This window comes from Nanorana parkeri, unplaced genomic scaffold (assembly GCF_000935625.1).
Source record: "Nanorana parkeri isolate BGI_ZX_2015 unplaced genomic scaffold, ASM93562v1 scaffold276, whole genome shotgun sequence".
Lineage (NCBI taxonomy): Eukaryota > Metazoa > Chordata > Amphibia > Anura > Dicroglossidae > Nanorana > Nanorana parkeri.
In genome coordinates, this window is record NW_017306544.1 from 192,597 (window position 1) to 213,311 (window position 20,715).

Below are 20,715 nucleotides of genomic sequence, written 5' to 3' on the forward strand. Positions count from 1 at the left end.
GTTTTGATCAGCAAAATTGGTAAGAAATTTTAATTTCTTTTAAATCCCCTTACAAGGCTGGTTCTCAGGCTCTCACAGGCAAGGCCCTCTTTACCATCCTGCCTTGAATTGTATTGTAATGTCTTCCCTATATGTAAAGTGCTGCGCAAACTGTTGGTGCTATATTAATCCTGTATAATAATAATAAAATTACTCTGCAGCCCCCTGTTTAGCCGCTCTCTGTTGCCCGGGCCTATTGCTAGGCAGCATAGACAATGCCCTATGGTCCTATTGCCCTGTGGTGGTGCAGGATCATCTGGCCTGATTTGCTGTGGCACTCTATTTGAGCATCCCCAGTAGAGAGCTCTAGGCTTGTGATAGCATTTTGTCCACCTAACTTTGTCTTTTGATTCTCCTGTTACTAACCCATTGCCTGGAAAACAGACTACTCATCAGATTGCTGCCTGCCCTAACCTTGGTCTATTTCTGGATTATGCTTATCTGCTGCCTGCCCTTGGACCTTTGATGTTGGATTGTCTCTGCACTACACTAATCATCAGACCAGAGATACTCTTTTCCGTTACCTTTGTTCAGTCCCTGGCCACGGCCAGAAACTATAACATTGTGTAGTACTGGGGGCAACCAAGTAGAGGCAGGTTTATTCACCTTAATTAAGAACTCTGGGCAAATAAAAAAAACATCTTCTTGCTGTGGGACTACCCCCACACGGCAATGTTTTCGTGCTTGTTTGTCTAGGGGACTCCAAAAAAGTTGTTTTACTAACTTGATCCAGCATCCCTGGCAGTCAGTGCTCACCTCTCTCCCCATCCACTCCGGCTAAGGAATGTTCCCTGGTGTTCTTGTGTTTAATGCAGCTCAATGGACCTTTATAAGACATGATGGCATCAGTGGCCCTTAGACTGCCAGAGCCCAAATGCCTCCAGGATTAAGGTGAAGGTGTTACAATTAAAAAAATATATGTTTCCCATGTGCGAATGGCAATCTGTGACAGGAATTACAAATAAATTACTGTCAACATTGGGAGCACTGCAGATTCTAAAGCCTTCCAAGAGTTGGTCATGAGACTGTTGGAAGGCGATTCCAAGTTGCTTGCTCACAAACCCATGCCTGGAACTGCTGGGCCTGCTTTTCCACATTTTCTTGAAGCTGCTGAGGCATTTTTCACTTTCTAGGGACCTGCTGAGGCCTTGTGCGCTGCGTGGTTGGATAGGAGGAATACAATTTTCAACTACCATCTGAATCATGCTAGACCGCTAACTGAATACACATTTTGGATTTTGGGCAGTACAAGGAGCATATTCCAAAGTGCTGTACAACTAAGCTTGGAGAATGCTGTTATCCATCCACGCTTGCTGTATTCTCCACAGGACAAGGAGGTCATAAGCGTGGAGGAAGAGGAGACGTTCACCTTGCCCTCTGCAAGGCATTCCATTCTCAGGCCTAACCTCTGCCTTTGCCATACATGACAAATTTGAAGACTATATACTGACACCAGGAGGAGAAGTTCAGTGGCAGTATGAGCATAGGTAAAAACCTGTCTTAGCTTTTGTGTGTGACTGACCAAAACCCTGTTTGTCTTTGTGTGTGTATACTGACATTTGTTTCTTGTCCTCTGGTTGTACAAAATTATGAACAGTTGGTAGTTGATTAAAAAGAATCAAAACGCATTTTGCAAGCAAATGTCTGTTTATTTCTTCAAAGTTTTTTTAAAGTGCAAACATTTTGTGGGCATTTTTCTGACAGGTTCTGATAGGATGGAGATAATTTGAGAATGTTAGTGCGATGAACTAGGTAGGGATGAAATTGAATAGGTACAGTGAGAGTAAAGTTTATGAGGATGAAGAATAGGAGTACTGAGAGGGGAGGTTGGAGCAACCAGGATAGGAGCACTCGGAGGAACAGGTAAGGCATGGGATGGTAGGGAGCGATTCTACATGAGTAGTCTGGCACTGCTGTACCTGTAAAGGGCTGTGAGAAGGGCAGCTTTGCTGACCATAGGGGTGAAAGGAAAATGGCGTTGGAAAATGTGGTGGATCATGGGCAAATGGATAAATGGTCCCTGTGAAGATTCCCCCAGAAAGGCTGGCAAATTTTCAGGTCTCCATTATTGGCCATCATTTTTTACCCTACAACACGTCAGGCAAAGCATCATGTAGTTTGCGTTTAGCTCCTGGGCGATCTTGCCCATAATTTCACCATTTTATGCAATGTTCGCCACAAATCCAACTCCACAGAAAACGTGTACCTCATCCCTACCTGAAACAAAACTATAATAAGGAGCAATATTGACACTGTTCTTGTTTGAATCATATGCATACATACTATGCATACATCACAACATATTTATACTTGGATGTCACAAAGAGCAAATAAAATATGAATTATTACTTTAGAGTTCTTGATGTTGGTCCTCTTTTTTGCTTGTGGATGAGAAGACCTCTAAGATGTCTAACGGGGTATACTGCAGCGCAGGACTCCGTTCAGACAATCTAATAAAATTGCAGTCATGTAGGAAATGAAAAAGTAGTAGTGGAGACACAACATGTTCCTTTTTATAACAGGCTATGTTTTATTTAGTGCCTTGACAGATTTTGAAACAGTCTTTAAATTTAAAGTGACACTAAAATCTTAAAAATGCATTTAAGTACTTTATTTGCCCGTTCCCACTGGGTCCATGTGATTAACAAATGGTACCGCACAATGCACCTACCATGCATTATCAGTGCGGAAGGTGCGTTGCGTTGCCATACAAAATAGTGTATGCATGATTTTTTTTAATTGCAACGCACAGCAAGGTATTGAGGTACTACACCTTGTGGCATAGTTGATTGCATTGTAGGCGGGGGGTGTGTTTGGGGTGCCATTCAAATGAACGCACCTCCTGCACAGTTAATGCACGATAGGGGCGTTGAGCCGTACTGTGCGTTAATCGTGCAAACTCAGTGGGAACGGGCCCTTACTATTAACAAAAATGTATCTTATTTATGTATCACACAGCTGTAGATCCTCAAATCATCTCTGAATTCCTGCTGACACAGTCCTTCCTTCTGGAGGGTGGCTACTTTTGTTCCCAATGGTCCCTGTATGTGTCCAAAAGAAGCCACCACTCCAAACTCGCTCCATTTAGTAAACTAAATGTGAGATTGTAGTCCATCATGGGAGCCAGCTTGGAGCAGTGACTACTTTACAACACACACAGGGATCATGGGGAACAAAAGTAGCCACTCTTCAGAAGGAAGGACAGTGTCAGCACCAATTCAGATCTACAGCTGAATGATACACAAATAAGAGACATTTTTGTTCATAGTTAAGGTACTCCTGAGTTCCGTGTCACTTTAACTTAGGAAAATTCAACAGAAAGTAAACAAGCTTTACAGTTCCGTTACATTTCTTGGTTTCCTGTGTCTTTTCTTGAAACTAGCTCAGCAAGAGTCCGCAGCTTTCACACCATTGTTACACGAGTTCTTCCTGCCACAGAGTAAACTGCAATAAAATTAAAGTGACACTAAACTCAGGAGTTAAATCTCAAAAATGCATTAAAGTACCCTTTTAACAAAAATTTACCTTATTTACGTATCACTCAGCTGTAGATCCTCAAATCATCTCTTAATTCATGCTGACACTGTATTTTCTTCTGGAGGGGGGCTACCTTTGTTCCCCATGGTATCTGTTTGTGTGTTGTAAAGTAGCCACCGCTCCAAGCTGATGTACAAATAAGCTACAATTGTGTTAATAGTTAAGGTACTTGAATTCATGTTTAAGATTTGACTCCTAAGTTTAGTGTCACTTTAAGCCAAGAATGCTGTGCCATCTGCTGCTTGATTCATAACACATAAAATTAATTTCTATAGGTTTTAGCAGGAGCAAAAATTGCTATTAATTCAACTTGGTACTATTCCATCCTTTGGAGGAAACAGCAGTGCTTTGTAACCCAGGCACAAGCTACATGCTATTATAGAGTCACGGCCATCTTTCTTAACCACCTTAAGCATCCCCTGTAGGCCCCCTTCACACCTAAGCTGTTTGTCACTTGTAAATCAGTGCGACAAACAGTTCAACACTAGGAATCCAACTCATATCTATGACCCCAGTGCACGTCAGCATTTTGTCGCAAGCAGAAATACGCCTGTCACACGTAATACTACATGAGCTACTTTGGGGCTGATTTCAGCGTGTTTTGTCCTATAGACTCAATAGAAAACGCTTTAAAAACGCGTGCTGCGATTATTTGCAAATGCTCAAAAAAGACGCCCGTAATACGCGCTAAATAGGTGTCACTTAGGTGGGAATCCAGCCTTAGGCATGGTTCACACCTGGGCGTTTTACAGCACGTTCCTACGCTCTGTAAAACGCTCAACATGTAAAAACCAATGATTGCCTATGGGCATGGTTCCCACCTGGGCGTTTTACAGTGCGTAGGAAGTACAGGAGCTTCTTTGGGGCATATTTGCCACGCGTATCCATTGGGATAAAGCCAGGTAGCCCTCGGGATGGTGCGTGTGTCGCACGTTTTTTTTACCGCGGATGCGACAAATGCGCATATTCAATGCACCTAGGTGTGAACCCAGCCTTAGGGTTTTACTAAACTGCTCCACCAAACCATTAGTTTGCAGATGATATACTGAAGTCCGCCGATGTTTAATTCAAAACAGTTTACACAGTTCTTTTATTACCTTAGACATGAATGGGGTTCTTTGGTCGGTCAGGATCTTGGAAGGGAGCCCTGTTCTCATGAACATCTAAAACAACGCCCATGTGATAACCTTGGAAGAAGTGTTTCTTAAAGGGACCGCTTCGGGATACCAGGTGGCAAAGTCATGGACAACCAAGATGTATTGGTGTCCCCTAGCCGACTTGATGAAGGGGCCCACTAAGTCCATGGCTATGCTTTCAAAAGGCACTTCAATAACCGAGAGCAGCACCAAATGACTCAGAAAATAGGGTGATGGGGTGTTTTTTTGCCAGGTCGGACAAGACTCACAAAAATCCTTAATTTCCGTGTACACTCCAGGCCAAAAAAACCTTTGTAAAACCGCTTCTGAGTTTTACCTGCCTCAGGATGACCCCGTAGCACATGGACATTCTCTTTAGTTACTCTGTACAGTAGATCCCCATTTACAGCAAAATATGGGAACTGTTCATCCGCCCATAGGTTGTTGGGCTTTACCATTTAACATAGTGACCTGGTCCCTGTCTGGGATAAGAGTGCACCCAGAAAAGACTTCATAGTCAATCAGGAAGCCGGGAGGTGGGTCATGATGTGCCCCCTGCCTTCCTGATAAGCTGGACCCACAGTACCACAGGATGCCGGCATCAGTATTTGGTATCAGCGAGTACTGAATAAAAAATATTGGTACTCGTACTTGATACCCAAAAACTGGTATAGGTGCTTCCCTAATGAAGGGGTGAATTACAGACTAGAAAAGAAAAACAATGATGGTGCACAAAGTAGAGGATACAAACAAATATTAGAAAGAATATCTAAATATCTAGAAAGAAAATACTGAGCACCCAGGCACCTGAATAATAGCAGGTGAGGAGGGATGGTGGAAAATCCCAGACTAACACTACTGGAGAAATAGCTCACCTACCTACACCAAAAGTGAGTGAGAATGAAAACGAAGTAAAGGCAACAGATTAGAATGGGAGCTAGACACCAAGGTGGCCGCCCAGTGGAGGAAGAGCTTGCTCTACAAGTTCCCACTGAGAAAGCCCAGGTGTACACAATGAGAAACCCTTCACACCTTCCTATTTCTCTTTCTGAAACACCCACTGCGCTGTGTAGTGGACTGTTCTCATGTATGACTATGTTTTCACAAGCTTACGATTGCTCTTCCCCAGTTCCCCATTCACAGGGAAAGCTGCGGTCTGTCAGTAGTCAATGGCGCACATTCATCAAAAGGACAGTTAGTAAACATTGCTTTCCATGCCTTATAGTTCTTTGATTTATTGTCCCTCAGGCTATAAAGATGAATGCCTTTTCTGGATGTGAAGTTCTCGGGATAGTATTGTCTTAATTGCACAATGCTTGCTGCTGCCAATTCCTATGCACATGTCTTAACAGCAATGTAGGCTCCATCTTTTACACATCAGCTAGGCCACATCCTTACTTCACCGCTGCATTTTTTTGTACATTTGAAAGCCTCACCATTTTTTTGGTCACCATCTTTTGGTCCTGCTCTGAAGAGGAAAGGCCACAAAACCCAGAACAAGGTTTCTGACAGGGGCAAGGTTAACCCAAGCCCACCTAGCCAAAGCTAGGTACCAGCACCTCCTGTTTTCTCTGGGGTCAAAAGGTGCTCAAACGTGCATAAAATAAGTGCGTAAAGTAAATAAAGTGCCAGTGCACAACCCTGGCAGGCCTTTCAGCCAAGGTAAAAACATTGCCCCATGCTAGCCAAAAGGTCTACCTAAGAGGCGTAGTGGAGAAAAAGTTGGAGTGCCGTGACCAAGAGACGATGAATCGCCCGCCGCAATTTGAGCATTTTGACACTTGTCGGCCGCATGTAAACAGATAGGCCGAGCTAGCGGTGACATAATTGTGGTGACCAGCGCATGCTTTAGAGGGGAGAGAAAGATGCCAGTAGAGAGGGAAAGGTTGAAAATGTGATTGAGAGAGTGTAGGATAGAGTAAGAGAGTGACCGGAGTAGTGGTGAAGGAACAGGGTCCAGGGGGAAAGTGGCGAGGTGGGTGTCAGAGAGAAGCTTTGTAATCCTCTGTGGTGATAGGGCCAAAAGAGGAAAGTAACAAGTGTGATGGTGGATCTGGTACAGTAATAGGGGAAGGTCACTGGATAGTGGTGATCTGATCCTGAATTGTATCTATTTGTTTTTTTAAATGAATGGCAATGTCCTGGGCATTGAGTGAGTTAGTGGGTTGTGACGGTGGGGGACATAGTAGAGAGTTAAAAGCAGAAAAGAGTTGACGAGGTCTGGATGAGAGTGTGTTAATGAGAGTGACAAAATAAGTCTGTTTAGGAGCACAGAGGGAGAATTATATTTTAGGAGGGCAGCTTTATACAGGGTGAAGTCTTGCAGAAGCCTAGTTTTCTGCCACAGTGGCTCAAGAACACTGCTATGTCTTTTTAGATGTCTTGTTTCTTCTTTTGCCATGGTTGTAGTTGATGTGGTCGAAGTCTGCGTGTAGTGAGGGGAGCCAAGGTGTCTAGGGAGGATGAGATCGAGCTGTTGAAGACAGAAGTAGCCAGGTCAGGGCAGGACAGTGGTGAGATTTTATCATAGAGGTAGTCAGTAGCAGAGTAGAGATGAGAAGGATTGAGGTGGCAAAGGTTTCTCTGGGTGACAGTGTGCCATGTAGGGGGATTCAGGGTTGGGGACAGGGTGAGTGTGAAACTGACAAGGTTGTGGTCTGAGAGGGGAAAAGGGGTGTTGGAGAGGTTACAAGCAGTGCATAGGTGAGAGAAAACAAGATCTAGTATGTTACCATCAGAGTGAGTAGGAGTGTGTGTCCATTGTGTTAGATCAAAAGAAGAACTTATGTTAAGAAAGCGAGTGGAAGTCAGGTTGTTAATGTTTAAGACTAGATGGTCAAACTAAGCTTCCTCTCATTAAGGGCTTGTTCACACCATCTCCAGACCAGAAAGTTTTTTTGTCTGGTCCAAAAACACATACCCATCCTTTCCTATGGTAAAAAGTGAGGGTAGTTTACACCACTGTGTTCAGTTTCAGAATGTAAAAAAAAAAAAAAAAGTACTGCGTGCACAATTTTTTATAGTTTGGAACAAACCAAAATGCATGTAAATGCATGCAAATGTACCGGATATCCAATTGAGACTTAAAAAAAGCACCTTAAAACACTTCACATATACACATACCCAATGCCATGGTGCAGCCGAAAAATAAAAAAATTTTGGCTTCCTGGAAAACATCCTGAATTTATTTCTTTTTCTGAATGCAGTCTAGAAGCGTACAAAAAAATGACATAAACTCGTTGGATAAAGAGTGGTAATTGAATAAAATGTAGGCATGTTGTGCTTCCCCAGCAGGGAACAATTCAGCACTATATATATACCCTTCCTGGAGGTTGCAGTCCAAGTGTCTCCAGGTGGGTTTATCACTAGAATGAAAAAAGTGTCACCTCACCTTGTGTGTATTTCAGTGTTCAAAATGCTTAAAAAAGGGTCATATTTCATAATTTCTGTCCCATACATCATGATTGTAGAATCTTCAGGTGGAACAAAAGTGAGCTGCCTGGTACCAAACATGAGGATTTTAACATCTAGTATGGACGAGTTCTGATTGGGTTTTCTTATGGTATTTCTGATTCTGTTAGCCGTAGAGTGCCAGAGTTTGGACTCTGCATATAGCAGAACAATAGCTGGAAGCAGAACCATCACTTTCTGATCCATAATTCATAAGTGGAAAGAGTTATGAGGGTGGAGAGATGGTCAATAGAAGAATTATACCTGAAGACCCAGGTATTAATATTCAGTTTCCAGCCCCTTCCATCTGATTGGCTGGTCTCAGATGGTGGAAACTGGTTTTAATATTCACAGCATAATAATGGAGTTCTAAAACCCAAAAAATTGTCACATTCAAGCGGTCCATTGACATGGGGGTGTGTCCACGCTTTTCTATCTAACCCCGGAAGCAGGATTAAGCATTATCTCTGCAAGTTTTATCCTGTTTTATTTTCATACTGTTTGCTTGTATGTATGTATGCCTCACTTTGTAACATCCTATTTTTCTAACTTTTTGTAACTACCTTTTTTCTATACACTACCCATTTAGGGTTATTAAATATAAAATGAGTAAGCTGGTTTTTGAATGCTCTACACTAGATTGTATGCAAGATTTGCAGCTGCCTGTGTGTGTGTGTCCAGCCAGCTTGAGTCTCCCTCCAGTAGTGACCCGCGGTAGTGCAGGAGACTATGAGTGGAGGTTCCAACTCTAAAGGTACTTGTGCCTGGTTTAGCTAACCTGTACCTGCTAGTGAGAGCAGTGTGTGTGGTCTTCAAAGCCTGTGTGCCTGTCTGCTTGAGGGCAAAGTGTACGGACTAGGAGTGTCCGGGAAAAGGTTCCCCACAAGCCTGTAAGTTGAGGGTGGTGGTGGCGGCTTCGATTAGTAAATTTGTGTGTGTTGTGTTGTACGGCCTTACCCTCACAACTACAGACTGGGAAACGCTCAGGGAGTTCTCGCGATGATCTACCAGTGCGCTGGAAGATCTCCGAGGACAAGAGAAGGACTGCAATAGCCCGCGCTTCGCCCGGTCCTTCTCGCATCCCTGTACCCCCTCGGCGTCCCCTCCCTGACCCGCCGTCCGTGACACCCACGTTTCCAGAAACGTACCCAGATCTGAAGATGGTGTGAACAAGCCCTAACACTCACTGCCCCTAAGCCTTTAACCCTATGGGGGCTGAAGCTAAGTACCTTTAGTGCATGCTCTTATAGAAACCATTGCATGTGCTAGAGAAGTGCAGTGGGTGCATGTGTATGTATGTATGTTGTAGCAGCCTGTATGCCTGTTTTGTATTGCTTTCCTGTAATTAAGTAGTTTGTGTACATAGCATTTTTGTATAGTAAAGTACATCAAATGCTACTTGTGTCAGTTTCCTTGGGCTTTACTATAAGAATCAGGAAACCAATATCTGCAAAAGGTTTGCTTAGCATTACAACAGTACAGGCAGGGTTAATTAGAATAAACATAACTTCACATAGTCGCCTCCTTAACATTACATAGGGATAAGCTAGGTGGGAATTCTAAGCCAGTAAAAAGCACCTAAAAATGGAAGCAGCAATTTTTAAATATTTTTTGAAGTTATTCTATGTGACCGGGAGGGGGCCTCTTTAAGACGGTCGCCGCGGTGATCACACCTCTCTGGCTCCCTCTCTCTCCTCCCGGCCACTGCAGCTTCAGAGCGGCCAGGAAGAGAGAGAGGGAGCACTGACAGGTGTGATCAGAGCCGCCTATCAGCGCCGATATGAAGAACCGAGCAGAGCAGCGGCAGGGATCCTTTTGATGAGGTGAGACGTCTGGCGCCCCAAAAAATAAAAAAGTAACAAATAATAAGGAACAAATTCTAACAAATACAAAAAGTAAGATAAACAAATTATAAAAAGTAAAAGATAATCTGATAAATAAACATTTAAAAAAGTAAAAAAAAAGTAAAATTAAAAAAAGTGATAAAAAAGTTAAAAAAAGAAAATAAATTAGAGGTGCACCAAAAAGGAAATGTTAAAACTGAAACAAAACCGAAATGAAAAATAAAATATCAGGCCGAAACCGAAACAAAATTTATTTTTTCTAACCTTTTTGAAAAAATGTTTGAAGCAGCCGTCTGCACCTTCGCCTGTGTAGGCAAAAATCCTTGCACCGGCCATGCATGTTGGAGCATATTTAAGCAGTTGATAAATGAATGCAAGTGTATACTGGAGGAAGCCCACTGCTCCTTAAAGGTGCAGGGACGTACTGGGGACCCAGCAATCCATATGCACGCTGGGGCCTCCAGTGCGTCCCCCCATCAAACTAGAAATAAATGGTAACTGCACAATTTATAACCAGCACCTTTAAAGAGGAGTGGGCTTCCTCCAGGTACACTTGCATTAGTTTATCAACTGCTTAAATGTGCTCCAATATGGAGCACAAAAATTAGAGTTAGGACCACAGTTCACAGAGGCGCCATAACGGGGGACGGACGAACATATTTTTGGCCAAAGGTTTGTGTAACTAAAACCTCTGCTTTTAATGCATACTGTTAGACAAGGTAATTTGTTTTGTTGCAGCCTAGCTGGCAAGCGTGCAGGGGACTTTTTCTGTGTTTTGTATTAGCTTTTTTTTATATACTCTGCTTTAAGAAAATATATAATTGTTTGAGCGTTTTAAGCTGTTTTCTAGCCAAAAATTCAGATTGAATCATGTGTGTGCAAATAGTAAGAAATTGCCCCGAACAGCAAGTGGTTAAAGCAAAGGAAACCACTGCACAGCATACTCGCACATTAGGGTACACTTACCTTACAAGAGTGCCCTTCTTCAGTGCTGTCGGTTCGATCTTAAGTGCCCTGGTCTGTCCTGTGCCGCCGCCACTTACAGGTTCCCAGGCATCCACTTCGGCCATTGGGTCACCACTAATGATGCAACTCCTGACTGCATCTGCATTCGCCATACAGTGCACACAGATAATTTAAAAAACTAATCACTGAGGGAGAGCAAGGAAGACTTCCCAGATAGCAAGGATAACTAGCTACAAACATGTGGCAGGGTGAAATTGTAATTCTTGTTAACTTGCTGCACACATTGCTGGCAAGTTGCAGACTTGCAGAACACTTGCAGCACAAGTTCTAGTTGACAATTTTTGAATTTGCAGCAAATTTGCTTAGCAAGTCTACAGCAAGAGTCCTGCAGGTCTTAGCAAGAGCTCTGCAAGTGTACAGCACTTCTGCAAAGCACGTTGATCTGGAGACTTGCAATACAGACTTGCTGTAATTGTGCAACGAAATTGTGAAGCTTGGCAAGTCTGCAATAGTTTAGCAAGTCATTTTCAAACTTGCAGCTCAATTGCTTGCTATCTGGGTTTGCATCTCTCTTTTGCCATAAATCCATAACTCCCAGCAATTTTTTATTTGTATTTTACTTTCACTTCAAAGGAGAACTATTGGGAGTGTAAAATGTAGGAATGCACCAATACCGTTTTTTCCAGAACGAGTACCAATACTTTTCCTCAAGTACTCGCTGATACCAATTATCGATACCTTTTTAGAGGTGCACGGAAATGAGATTATCTGACTCAAATCGAAAAAATTTCAGGCTGGAATCGAAAATTATTATTTTTTCTAATCTTTTTACTTTTTAAAAATTAGTTTTGTTTTTTTTGGAAACCTTTTAACCACTTGAAGTCCGCGGTGTTACACCGCCTTCCTGGCCAGGCCATTTTTCAGTGTTCAGCACTGCAGTACTTTGACTGACATTTATTCCGTCATGCAACGCTGTACTGAAATGAATTTTATACCATTTTTTTGGGTAACGTAGAGCTTTCTTTTGGTGGTATTTAATCAATACTGGGGGGTTTTTTTCTACTAAATTAAAGGAGAACTATGGGGTTAGGGCTTTTCCCCATAGTTCTCTAAAGGGCACAAGCTAGCGTCTGAGACGCCGCAGCTGAAACGGATCCCGACAATTATGTCTGTATCCGCCCAGCTGCGTGAGTGACAGCTGGCTCTGCCTGTCTAGAGGCAGAGCCAGCTGTACCCGCCCCCTCCCCTGTCCGTTCTGCCAGCCAGCGCTGGAGGATAGGACAGGGGAGGGGGGAATCCAGCCACTTACCAATTTTTTACTACCCAATTTTTCTGGGAAATATAAAAGACGGGGTCACGTCGGGTAAATAGACACCAAACATGTCAAGCTTAAAATTGCATGCGCCCTCGAAACCGCAAAAGACTACAATAGCCAAGATTGGCCATAGACGACGCTTTAAAAGCTTTTTCTGCTCATCAGTTTAGTGTTATCAGTGACTAATGGCCCTAAAATTATTGCTCGCACTCTGACATTCGCAGTGATATGTAACATGTGAAGCGAAATTGTTGTATTTACGTTTATATGTGCCATATGCACCAATATCATCGCTTAGTATCGGGACATTTTCACGTACTCCTGAAAATGCCCTGTATCGGCACCGATACCTGTGCATCCCTAGTAAAATGTACTCTTCCCAATAGTTTAAGTCAGCATGTGACACTGCAGCTGTCACATGCTGCCTCTCTAGCTTGAGAACTGAGCAATCACAAACCGCTGATTGCTCACTTCATGGCTTCTCCCTCCCTGCTGGGATTCTTCCCTCCCCTCTGTTTATTCCTCCAGTGCTCTTTGGAGGGACAGACAGGGGAGGGGGTAGGCACAGCAGGATTTGGCTCTAGAGAGGCACAGCTAGCTGTCAATCAGGCAGTAGGGCGGATCCTGACAACATTGTTAGGATCAGGCCTTGTTCACACCAAATGCAGAGCAGATCCGCTCAGGTTTCTGCACACGCAGTGCAGTGGGTTGTGCCGCGTTTTTGATGCGTTCCGGGACGTTTTTGGTTAAAAAAAACAATCGTTTTTTTTTTGTTTACTGTGGGTTTTTAGTGCGTTCCAGGCATTTGCATGCGTTTTTGATGCGTTTGCATGCGTTCCAGAGCAGGTAAAATAGGGCTTGCTGCAGTTCTCACCTGCTCTGGAACTGCACGCTGCAATGTGAACTGGTGCAAAAAATACCATTGGAATACATTGGATGCAGTTTTGATCCGGTCCGCAACTGCTCTGCACCTGCTCAGGGCTTGGTGTGAACAAGGCCTCAGGGATGCACTGATAGCAGTTTTTCGGTATCTAGTAGTTTTTTCTCTGTACCCGCCAATACCGAATACCAATACCGGAAGTCCCATTAAGGAAGCCGGGCGGCGTGTAATGACTCGCCACCTGGCTTCCTGGTTAGCTGGGCGGCGTGTAAAAACTCGCCACCCGGCTTCCCAATTAGCAGGGAAGCCGTCTCCATGCTTCTTGTCACGAGGGAGAATAAAGGCGGCTTCCCGGCCAATCAGAAAGCCGGGCAGCGAGACAAGTGACGAGTGAGCATGGAGCCGGCTTCCCGGAAGCTAATACCGGAAGCTCAAGTATCGGAGCATTTGGGGAGTACTTGCCCAAATACTCGCCATCGTCAGATACTAGTACTGGTATATTCCTAGTTAGGATCTTTCCTGGCTGCAGTGTTGTTCTGTGCTGTCAGTAGCCCACGGTATGCTGACTTTGGGTCACAGGAGTACATTAGTATCTGCACTCCTGTGACCCAAAAGAGAACTATAGCTAAAAAAAAGTGATACTATAGAATATCTAAGATTTATTTTGTTTCTGAAAAACAAGCTGCTACTCCCACTGGGAAATTAATGTCTGCTGGATAAAAGGAAAAATCAGGTGACGCACTCATAGCTACCTGAAAAAGCAATGATACTGTCACCTGTATACTACCATAACTGTGAATGGAAGGGTTAATACTGGCACCAAGCGTGGATGTTATCCACTCAACCATGCATTATCCAGTCACGTTAGAAGACATTGCTTCTGGACAGCTGACATTAGGAAGTTAGGCTTATGCGCAGTTGATATACACTGCCACCTAGAAGTTACTTTGCAGTGTCCGTGCGTGTGACGCGCTTGATCTAGGCCGCACTGCAGTCAATGCCAAAGATCGGGAACGTACTAATGAAAGGAAGGGAGCGAGTTGCGCGTGCGCCATCTGCGGCAGGTGCCTGAGATACGCATGCGGGAGCGAGCACGTAACTCCATCTCGTCTTCCATGTAACACCGGTGCCTCCGCTGCATCTACCACTTTACTTTGACGCTGTATTTGTATTTTACATAGCTGTCAAACGGCCATTGTCACGTCAGCGTTATGTCGTTACCAGATGCGGTTGCGGCTGATGTCTCAGAGGTGTCAGACAGATTCTCCTTTATGGCTGCTGTCAGCAAGACCCCGAAGAAGGTAATGACGTCATTGACACTTACACCACACCCCCTCTCTGTCTCACGTTTTCATGCTTGTTGGCTAGTAGCTGTCATGTCAGACTGCGAGGTAGTAGGCTAATGTAACCACAATTGCATGTACCCTAGAAAGGAGAGGTAGTCAGAGTGCAGCCCTCCAGCTGTTGTGCAATTACAAATCCCATTGCAAGACTCTGACAGTCACAGACATGATTTGTAGTCACCACAGCTGGAGAGCTTGAGCTTGCCTACCCCTGCTATAAAGAGTCAATATGGTGATGAGTGATGGTTGTGTGCTACAGTGCACAGATCAACCTCACACAGGGATAACCATCTTCCATCTGGTAGTCTTGGTGCAAACCCAGTTCACCTAAGCTTGCACAAAAACTGTGACTGTCACCCCCCCCTGTTACCCCCTCCTCCCGGTCCAATCAGTTGCGGAGTGGCAAATTCCCCTGCCCCTGATTGGGCCGGGAGAAGGGGGCAGCAGTTCCAGTTTTTGAGTATGCTTAGTGAACTGGGTTCACAGCAAGGCCAGGCTCATCTCTACCATCCAGTTTTCTGGGAATTGCTGCTGTGACTGGTTAGGGCTCCTACACATGGGTGCGGAAAATGCTGCATTCAGATCAGTACAGTGTATAGGTTTGTTTTGTTTTGTTTTTTTTAACCACTTCTAACGGGTTCACGTAAATACACGTCATCTGCTGGAAGTGGTTATACCACAAACACGGCTGCTAATGCTGCTACAGCCTTGTTTTTGGTACCGTTTTAAACAGCAGACAATTGCTGTTTTAAATACAACCAATCTGGCGCCGGATCACTTGTACAGTGCAACACTGTGTCCACCCCTCACAACCCCGCCGCCGGCTTCCCAGGCTCCGCTGTCCCCCATGCGAGCCCGGGATCGGCACAAAGGGTCTTCCGTGATGGATCGGAGGGAAATCAGCAGGCTTCCAGCCTCTGATCTCTCCTCCCATCACTGGAGCCGGAAGTCATGTGTATTACATCACTTCCATTGTGTCTGGGCACATTCTCCGGCTCCTAGAGCCAGAAGAAGAAGCTGGTGAAGCAGATCTCTGCTTCATCAGCTTCTTTGGGGTCCCTAGGTGACATTAGGGGTCTGAAAGACCCATGATGTCTCCATAAAGAGGACCTGTCACATTATCTTTGCTATTACATAGGGGGCTTGTTAGCTTCCTATGTGATAGCAATAAAGTTGAGTGTAAAAAAAATTGTAAAATTTAAACTAACAGAAAAAAGAAATAAATGCAAAAACATTTTTTTAAAGTCTCCCATGTGCACGCACATAAAGAGCAAACACGCGTCGGATGTGCAATTAAAATTGCACCACACATGTTACATATCGTTGCGAGTGTCAGAGTGAGAGCAATAATTCTAGGCCCATCAATCACTGTTGACACTAAACTGATGAGCCGTAAAAGCATTTAATGCGTCGCCCATGGGAAATTTTGGTTGTTATAGTTTTTTGCAGTTTCCACGGACGCACGCAATTTTAAGGCATGACATGTTTGGTATCTTTTTACCCGGCATGAGCTCATCTCTTATATTTTACCAAGAAATGGGTATTATATTCTGTTTCTGTGCACTAAATTTAATTTCTAGTGTATTTTATCTTAAAAATACTTGTTTGATAAGCATTTGCGCAAATACCGTGCGACATAAAAAATTGCAACTAGCATCTTTTTATTCTACAGAGCCTCTGCTTTCAGAAAATATATTGTTTGGGGGTCTGAAGCTGTTTTCTAGCCACAAATTCAGATTTTATCATGTGTGCGCAAATGTAAGAAATGGCTCTGGGCAGCAAGTGGTTAACACTTGAAGCTGTTTTCTAGCCACATTCAGATTTTATCATGTGTGCGCAAATGTAAGAAATGGCTCTGGGCAGCAAGTGGTTAACAGACATGAACACAGCAGTATTGTATAATATTCTCTCATGCACACAGCTGCTCGGTAATCTCGGACTGTGTTCAGCAGCGTAAAATCAAAGTAGAACATTCTGCGTTAGTATTTCTGCTTAATTTACAGGAGTATGCATAAAACGCGTAGAACTTAGCAAGTGAAAACTGAGCGAAAGGAATGGAAGGATCATCTTATGGAGGTGGTTTATTGATGTTTATGCGTTTAAACGTGTGTCAGTGGAAGCACTTTATTTTTATCGTTTACACAGCGTTTTACATAGTTGCACATTCACATCAGTCCCTGCCCTCTAGGAGTTTAGAACCTAAGGCCCCTATTTCACATGCATACATAGACATACTAGGGCCGATTTTGACAGGAGCCGGTTAACGTCTTTGGTGTACGGACCTTTACGTGCTGGAGCTTTCTGCAAGCAAGATCCTGGGTAGATCCCACTATTTTATTATGTCTGGGTGCATGAGCCCTGTTTCCCCAAAAGCTAGTAGCTTCAGACTGCACATTCTTGCTAGATTAATTAAAGCAGGCTTGTCATACTCAGAAGAAGCTTTGGCCTGAACTAGGGATGTCCCGAAATCGGAATCGGGAACGATACAGGGCATTTTGAGAGCAGAGGAGTGTTGCGTCACTGCTGTGGGCGGAGCTCCACGTGGGGTCCTAATGTAGGCGGCCCGGCAACTGCCCAGAGGACTCCACCTGGAGCTCCACCCACAGCAGTGACGCAACGCTCCTCCGCTCAGCCTGCCCAGAGGACTCCACCTGGAGCTCCGCCCACAGCAGTGATGCAACGCTCCTCCGCTCAGCCTGCCCAGAGGACTCCACCTGGAGCTCCGCCCACAGCAGTGACGCGACGCTCAGCGCCGCCGACGTCCTCCTCACATGAGAGGGGAAAAAAATTGGCACTTCGTGAAGCACCTCCATTGAACAGGCACCAGTTAGTGAGGGCTTGATTCTGTATATGAAATAACAAAGCTGGAACTATGCAAGTTGATTGATTTCTTCTCGTCAATCAAGCTAATATTTAAGGTATTTTTTATTTCTATTTTCACTTATTGTTTTTTTTTAGAAGAGAAGTGAAAGTATTTGTTGCAGTTAAATGCTCCTACTTCTGGGTTTCTGTCTGAACAAGTTTGAATGTAAACTTCTAATAGTGGACACAGAAACAAGTACCATGAATGATAGTGGAGTTTCAAACTTCCATTCTGTTTATATGCAGATATAACTTTTCTTGACTCTGCTAGGAACTAAGATCATGCTATGAACAAAAGGATACGATGCTTGTTGGCATCAGTTGCTGATGTGGGTGAAAAATTAAACTGAAAGACTTTCATCTGTGAATAATCATATCAGGATTTTAACATGCAAAAGGTGCAGGCAGTGACACCACTAGCCCCGGGCACCTGGAATGCATTTCCCAGGTCTCCTAGGCAGTGCTTCATTTCTCAGCTAGCAAAAAAAACTTTCACTCAACTCTACTCTCTACACCCTCACTTCTCCGCATTACTACTTGTATTGGTGTGGTCCACCAAACTGAAAAACACTGCAGACAGCTAAATGTTTCTACCATCTTGATTCAAATCTTTTCCTTGAAACAACAGTTTGCACATTTTCCTCAAGTTATGAGAAGTGAATTGTTGGTCCTGACCTGATTCCTGTAGATGGTTCTATAGTACATTTCCTGGCACTAGAGAAAATGTCCTTGCTTGAAGGACAGAGAGGTAATTGTAGTGCTGCTGCCTGCCCTGCAATTCTGCAAAATGAATTCATCATTCTGATTTGTACCACAAAACACAAACACTTCATGTTAGCAGTGGAGAATTGTAACTCTATTACTGCAGTGTACTGGAAGTGTGTACCAGGTTAAATGATCATAGTACACACTTCCAGTACACTGCGGTTATTATTATTATTATTATTATTATATAGTATTTATATAGCGCCAACAGTTTGCGCAGCGCTTTACAATGTAGGGAAGACACAATGGTCAAGACGAGAGGTAACAAGGGAGTAGATGAGTAGTTTTGCGGTGTCATTGGTGAGGAAGGGGTGTATTTTGGAGATGTTACGAAGGTTAAGGCGGCAGGATTTGGATAGTGATTGGATGTGGGGAAGAAAGGTGAGGTCCGAGTAAAGGATGACACCTAGGACCTTGGCATTGGAGGAGGGGTGGATAGTTGTGTTATCAATCTCAACTGAAATGTTGGGGAAGGTGCACGGGTAGGAGGAAATATCAAGAGCTCAGTTTTTGAAAGATTGAGTTTTAAGAAATGTTGTGACATTCAGATGGATATGTCGGATAGTAGATAGAGTAATAGAGTTACAATTCTCCCCTGCTAACATGAATAGGTTAAATGATCCCAGAGGCAGAATTATGTCTGGATCCGCCCAGCTGCGTGACTGACAGCTGGCTCTGCCTATCTAGAGGCAGAGTCAGCTGTACCCGCCCCCTCCCCCGTCCGTTCCGCCAGTCAGCGCTGGCGGAGCGGGGAATCCAGCCCCTCCCCTGTCACGGCAGAGAGCCGTGACAGGATCGAGAGGTGAGCGAACGCCGGTATGTGTTCGCTCACCTCCCGCTCTACTAAGCCAACCTAATGTCACCTAGGGACCCCCAGAGAAGCTGAGTGACAGCAGAATGCAGAAGTGATATAATATACATCACTTCCTGCATTCAGGGATGGAGAGGGGATCAGAGGGAGATTGTGTACTGAACTCCCTTTGATCTCCTGTCACAGAGCAGCCGTGCGGGTCCCAGCTGCACCGGGCACAGCGGGTCTCGGGGCCGGCAACGACAGGGACAGCTGCAGCTAATACAAACGATCAGGCGTCTCTAGAGACGCCCGATCGCTTGAATGTAAAGATCCCGGCCGGCCGTTTAATTACAGCGACCGGACGGGAAGCTACTCGTCGGGCTCTGCCGTCCTCTGGTCACACATGATTTTCAAGCTATATATATCTATTAGGCATGCACCGATACCGATACTAGTATTGATATCGGTGCCGATACCGAGTATTTGGGCGAGTACTCTTACTCGACCAAATGCTCCGATGCCTACCACGAGCACTTCCTGTATCAGGAAGCCGGGCAGCGCGTCATTACACGCTGCACGGTTTCCTGATTGGCCCGGGAAGCGGCTCCATGCTCTCTCGTCACTTGTGATGCCGTGTAATGACGCAGAGCCCAGCATTCTGATTGGCAAGGAAGCCTGCTTCATGCTCCCTCGTCATCTCATGACGAGGGAGCATGGAGCCAGCCTCCCGGGCCAATCAGAGAGCATGGCGTTGCATCATTACATGGCGCCCGCCTTCCTGATTGGCCGGCCAGAGGGCTCCGGCTGGGTACCGGAGGAAGGCTGCGTTCTGGCTGGAGAGGCCCCGGGGTGACAGGCTGGACATGCCAAGGTAAGAGGGGACAGACTTTCTTGTTAATCGGGAAGCCAGGTGGCGAGTTATTACACGCCACCTGGCTTCCTGAATGTGACTTCCATTACTCGGTAATTGGTATCGGCGAGTACCGAAAAAAAATTATCGGTACTCATACTCGGTACCAAAATACCGGTATGGTTGCATCCCTAATATCTATATAGCTACTGAACTATCATTATTACAAGCATTCATTGTTCATTTGCATGTTTGTGCCTATGAAGAAAAGGAAGAAAGTCCCTGCAGGTTCTGACCTGTCACAGAGCTAAATCTTGTTCAGCCAGGAAAATCCATTACTTTTAATCGGTTGTTTCCCCATGCAGTCTTTGGCAGTGAAAGAGGCCTACAGATATTTAACCTTTTCTAATTGTATCATAAACGGCCGGATATGGTAATTGTTTTTTTAATGTCTAGGGGAAAAAAAGGGAGAAAAAAACCTCCCTTTCAGTGGGCTTCATTTAGGTTTAGAGTACCTGTGTTAAGAACTTTCATTTATCTGATCCCCACTACCCTGGCAGTTGGTCCTCCTGTCGTCTCCCCAATGCTCTGGCTGGTGAAATGTCCTTCAGCTTCCTCAAATAATGTAGGGCTATGGGCCCTGCATTTAATGCGATGATGTCAGCAGACCTCTGACAGCCTGATTAGAGGAAATGGACCCTGTCATTTATCTGCCTATCCTTCAAACACAGATCCCATTGCATTGTGGGAGATAATAGTACAACTTCTATAAAGAGAGGAGGAAGGGGCAAGGGAGAGGTGCACCTTTATGAAGACTTTTTCACAGTGGCAGTGGATGCTGTTAACCACAATAGCACCGGAAGATCAACAATGTAGGTAGTATCCAGGGGCAGTCATGGGAGGATTTCTCATTGGACATTATACTGTATATGTCC

The 20,715-nt window shown here is 44.5% G+C and overlaps 2 protein-coding genes across 3 annotated transcripts in view; both read left to right on the plus strand.

Annotated features, from left to right (window-relative positions):
- LOC108787640 overlaps positions 1 to 9,331 on the plus strand; it is a 73,089-nt gene extending 63,758 nt beyond the window's left edge. Inside the window, exon 11 of the mRNA XM_018557243.1 lies at positions 9,134 to 9,331. Within this exon, the coding sequence (XP_018412745.1) occupies positions 9,134 to 9,331 (198 nt within the window). The remainder of the gene's footprint in view (positions 1 to 9,133) is intronic.
- Positions 9,332 to 14,250: 4,919 nt separating this feature from the next.
- The window catches only part of AHCYL1 (adenosylhomocysteinase like 1), a 64,273-nt gene continuing 57,808 nt past the window's right edge, over positions 14,251 to 20,715 (plus strand). For both annotated transcript variants that reach the window (XM_018557258.1, XM_018557259.1), the window contains exon 1: positions 14,251 to 14,468. In XM_018557258.1, the coding sequence (XP_018412760.1) occupies positions 14,379 to 14,468 (90 nt within the window). In that variant the 5' untranslated portion in view covers positions 14,251 to 14,378. The remainder of the gene's footprint in view (positions 14,469 to 20,715) is intronic.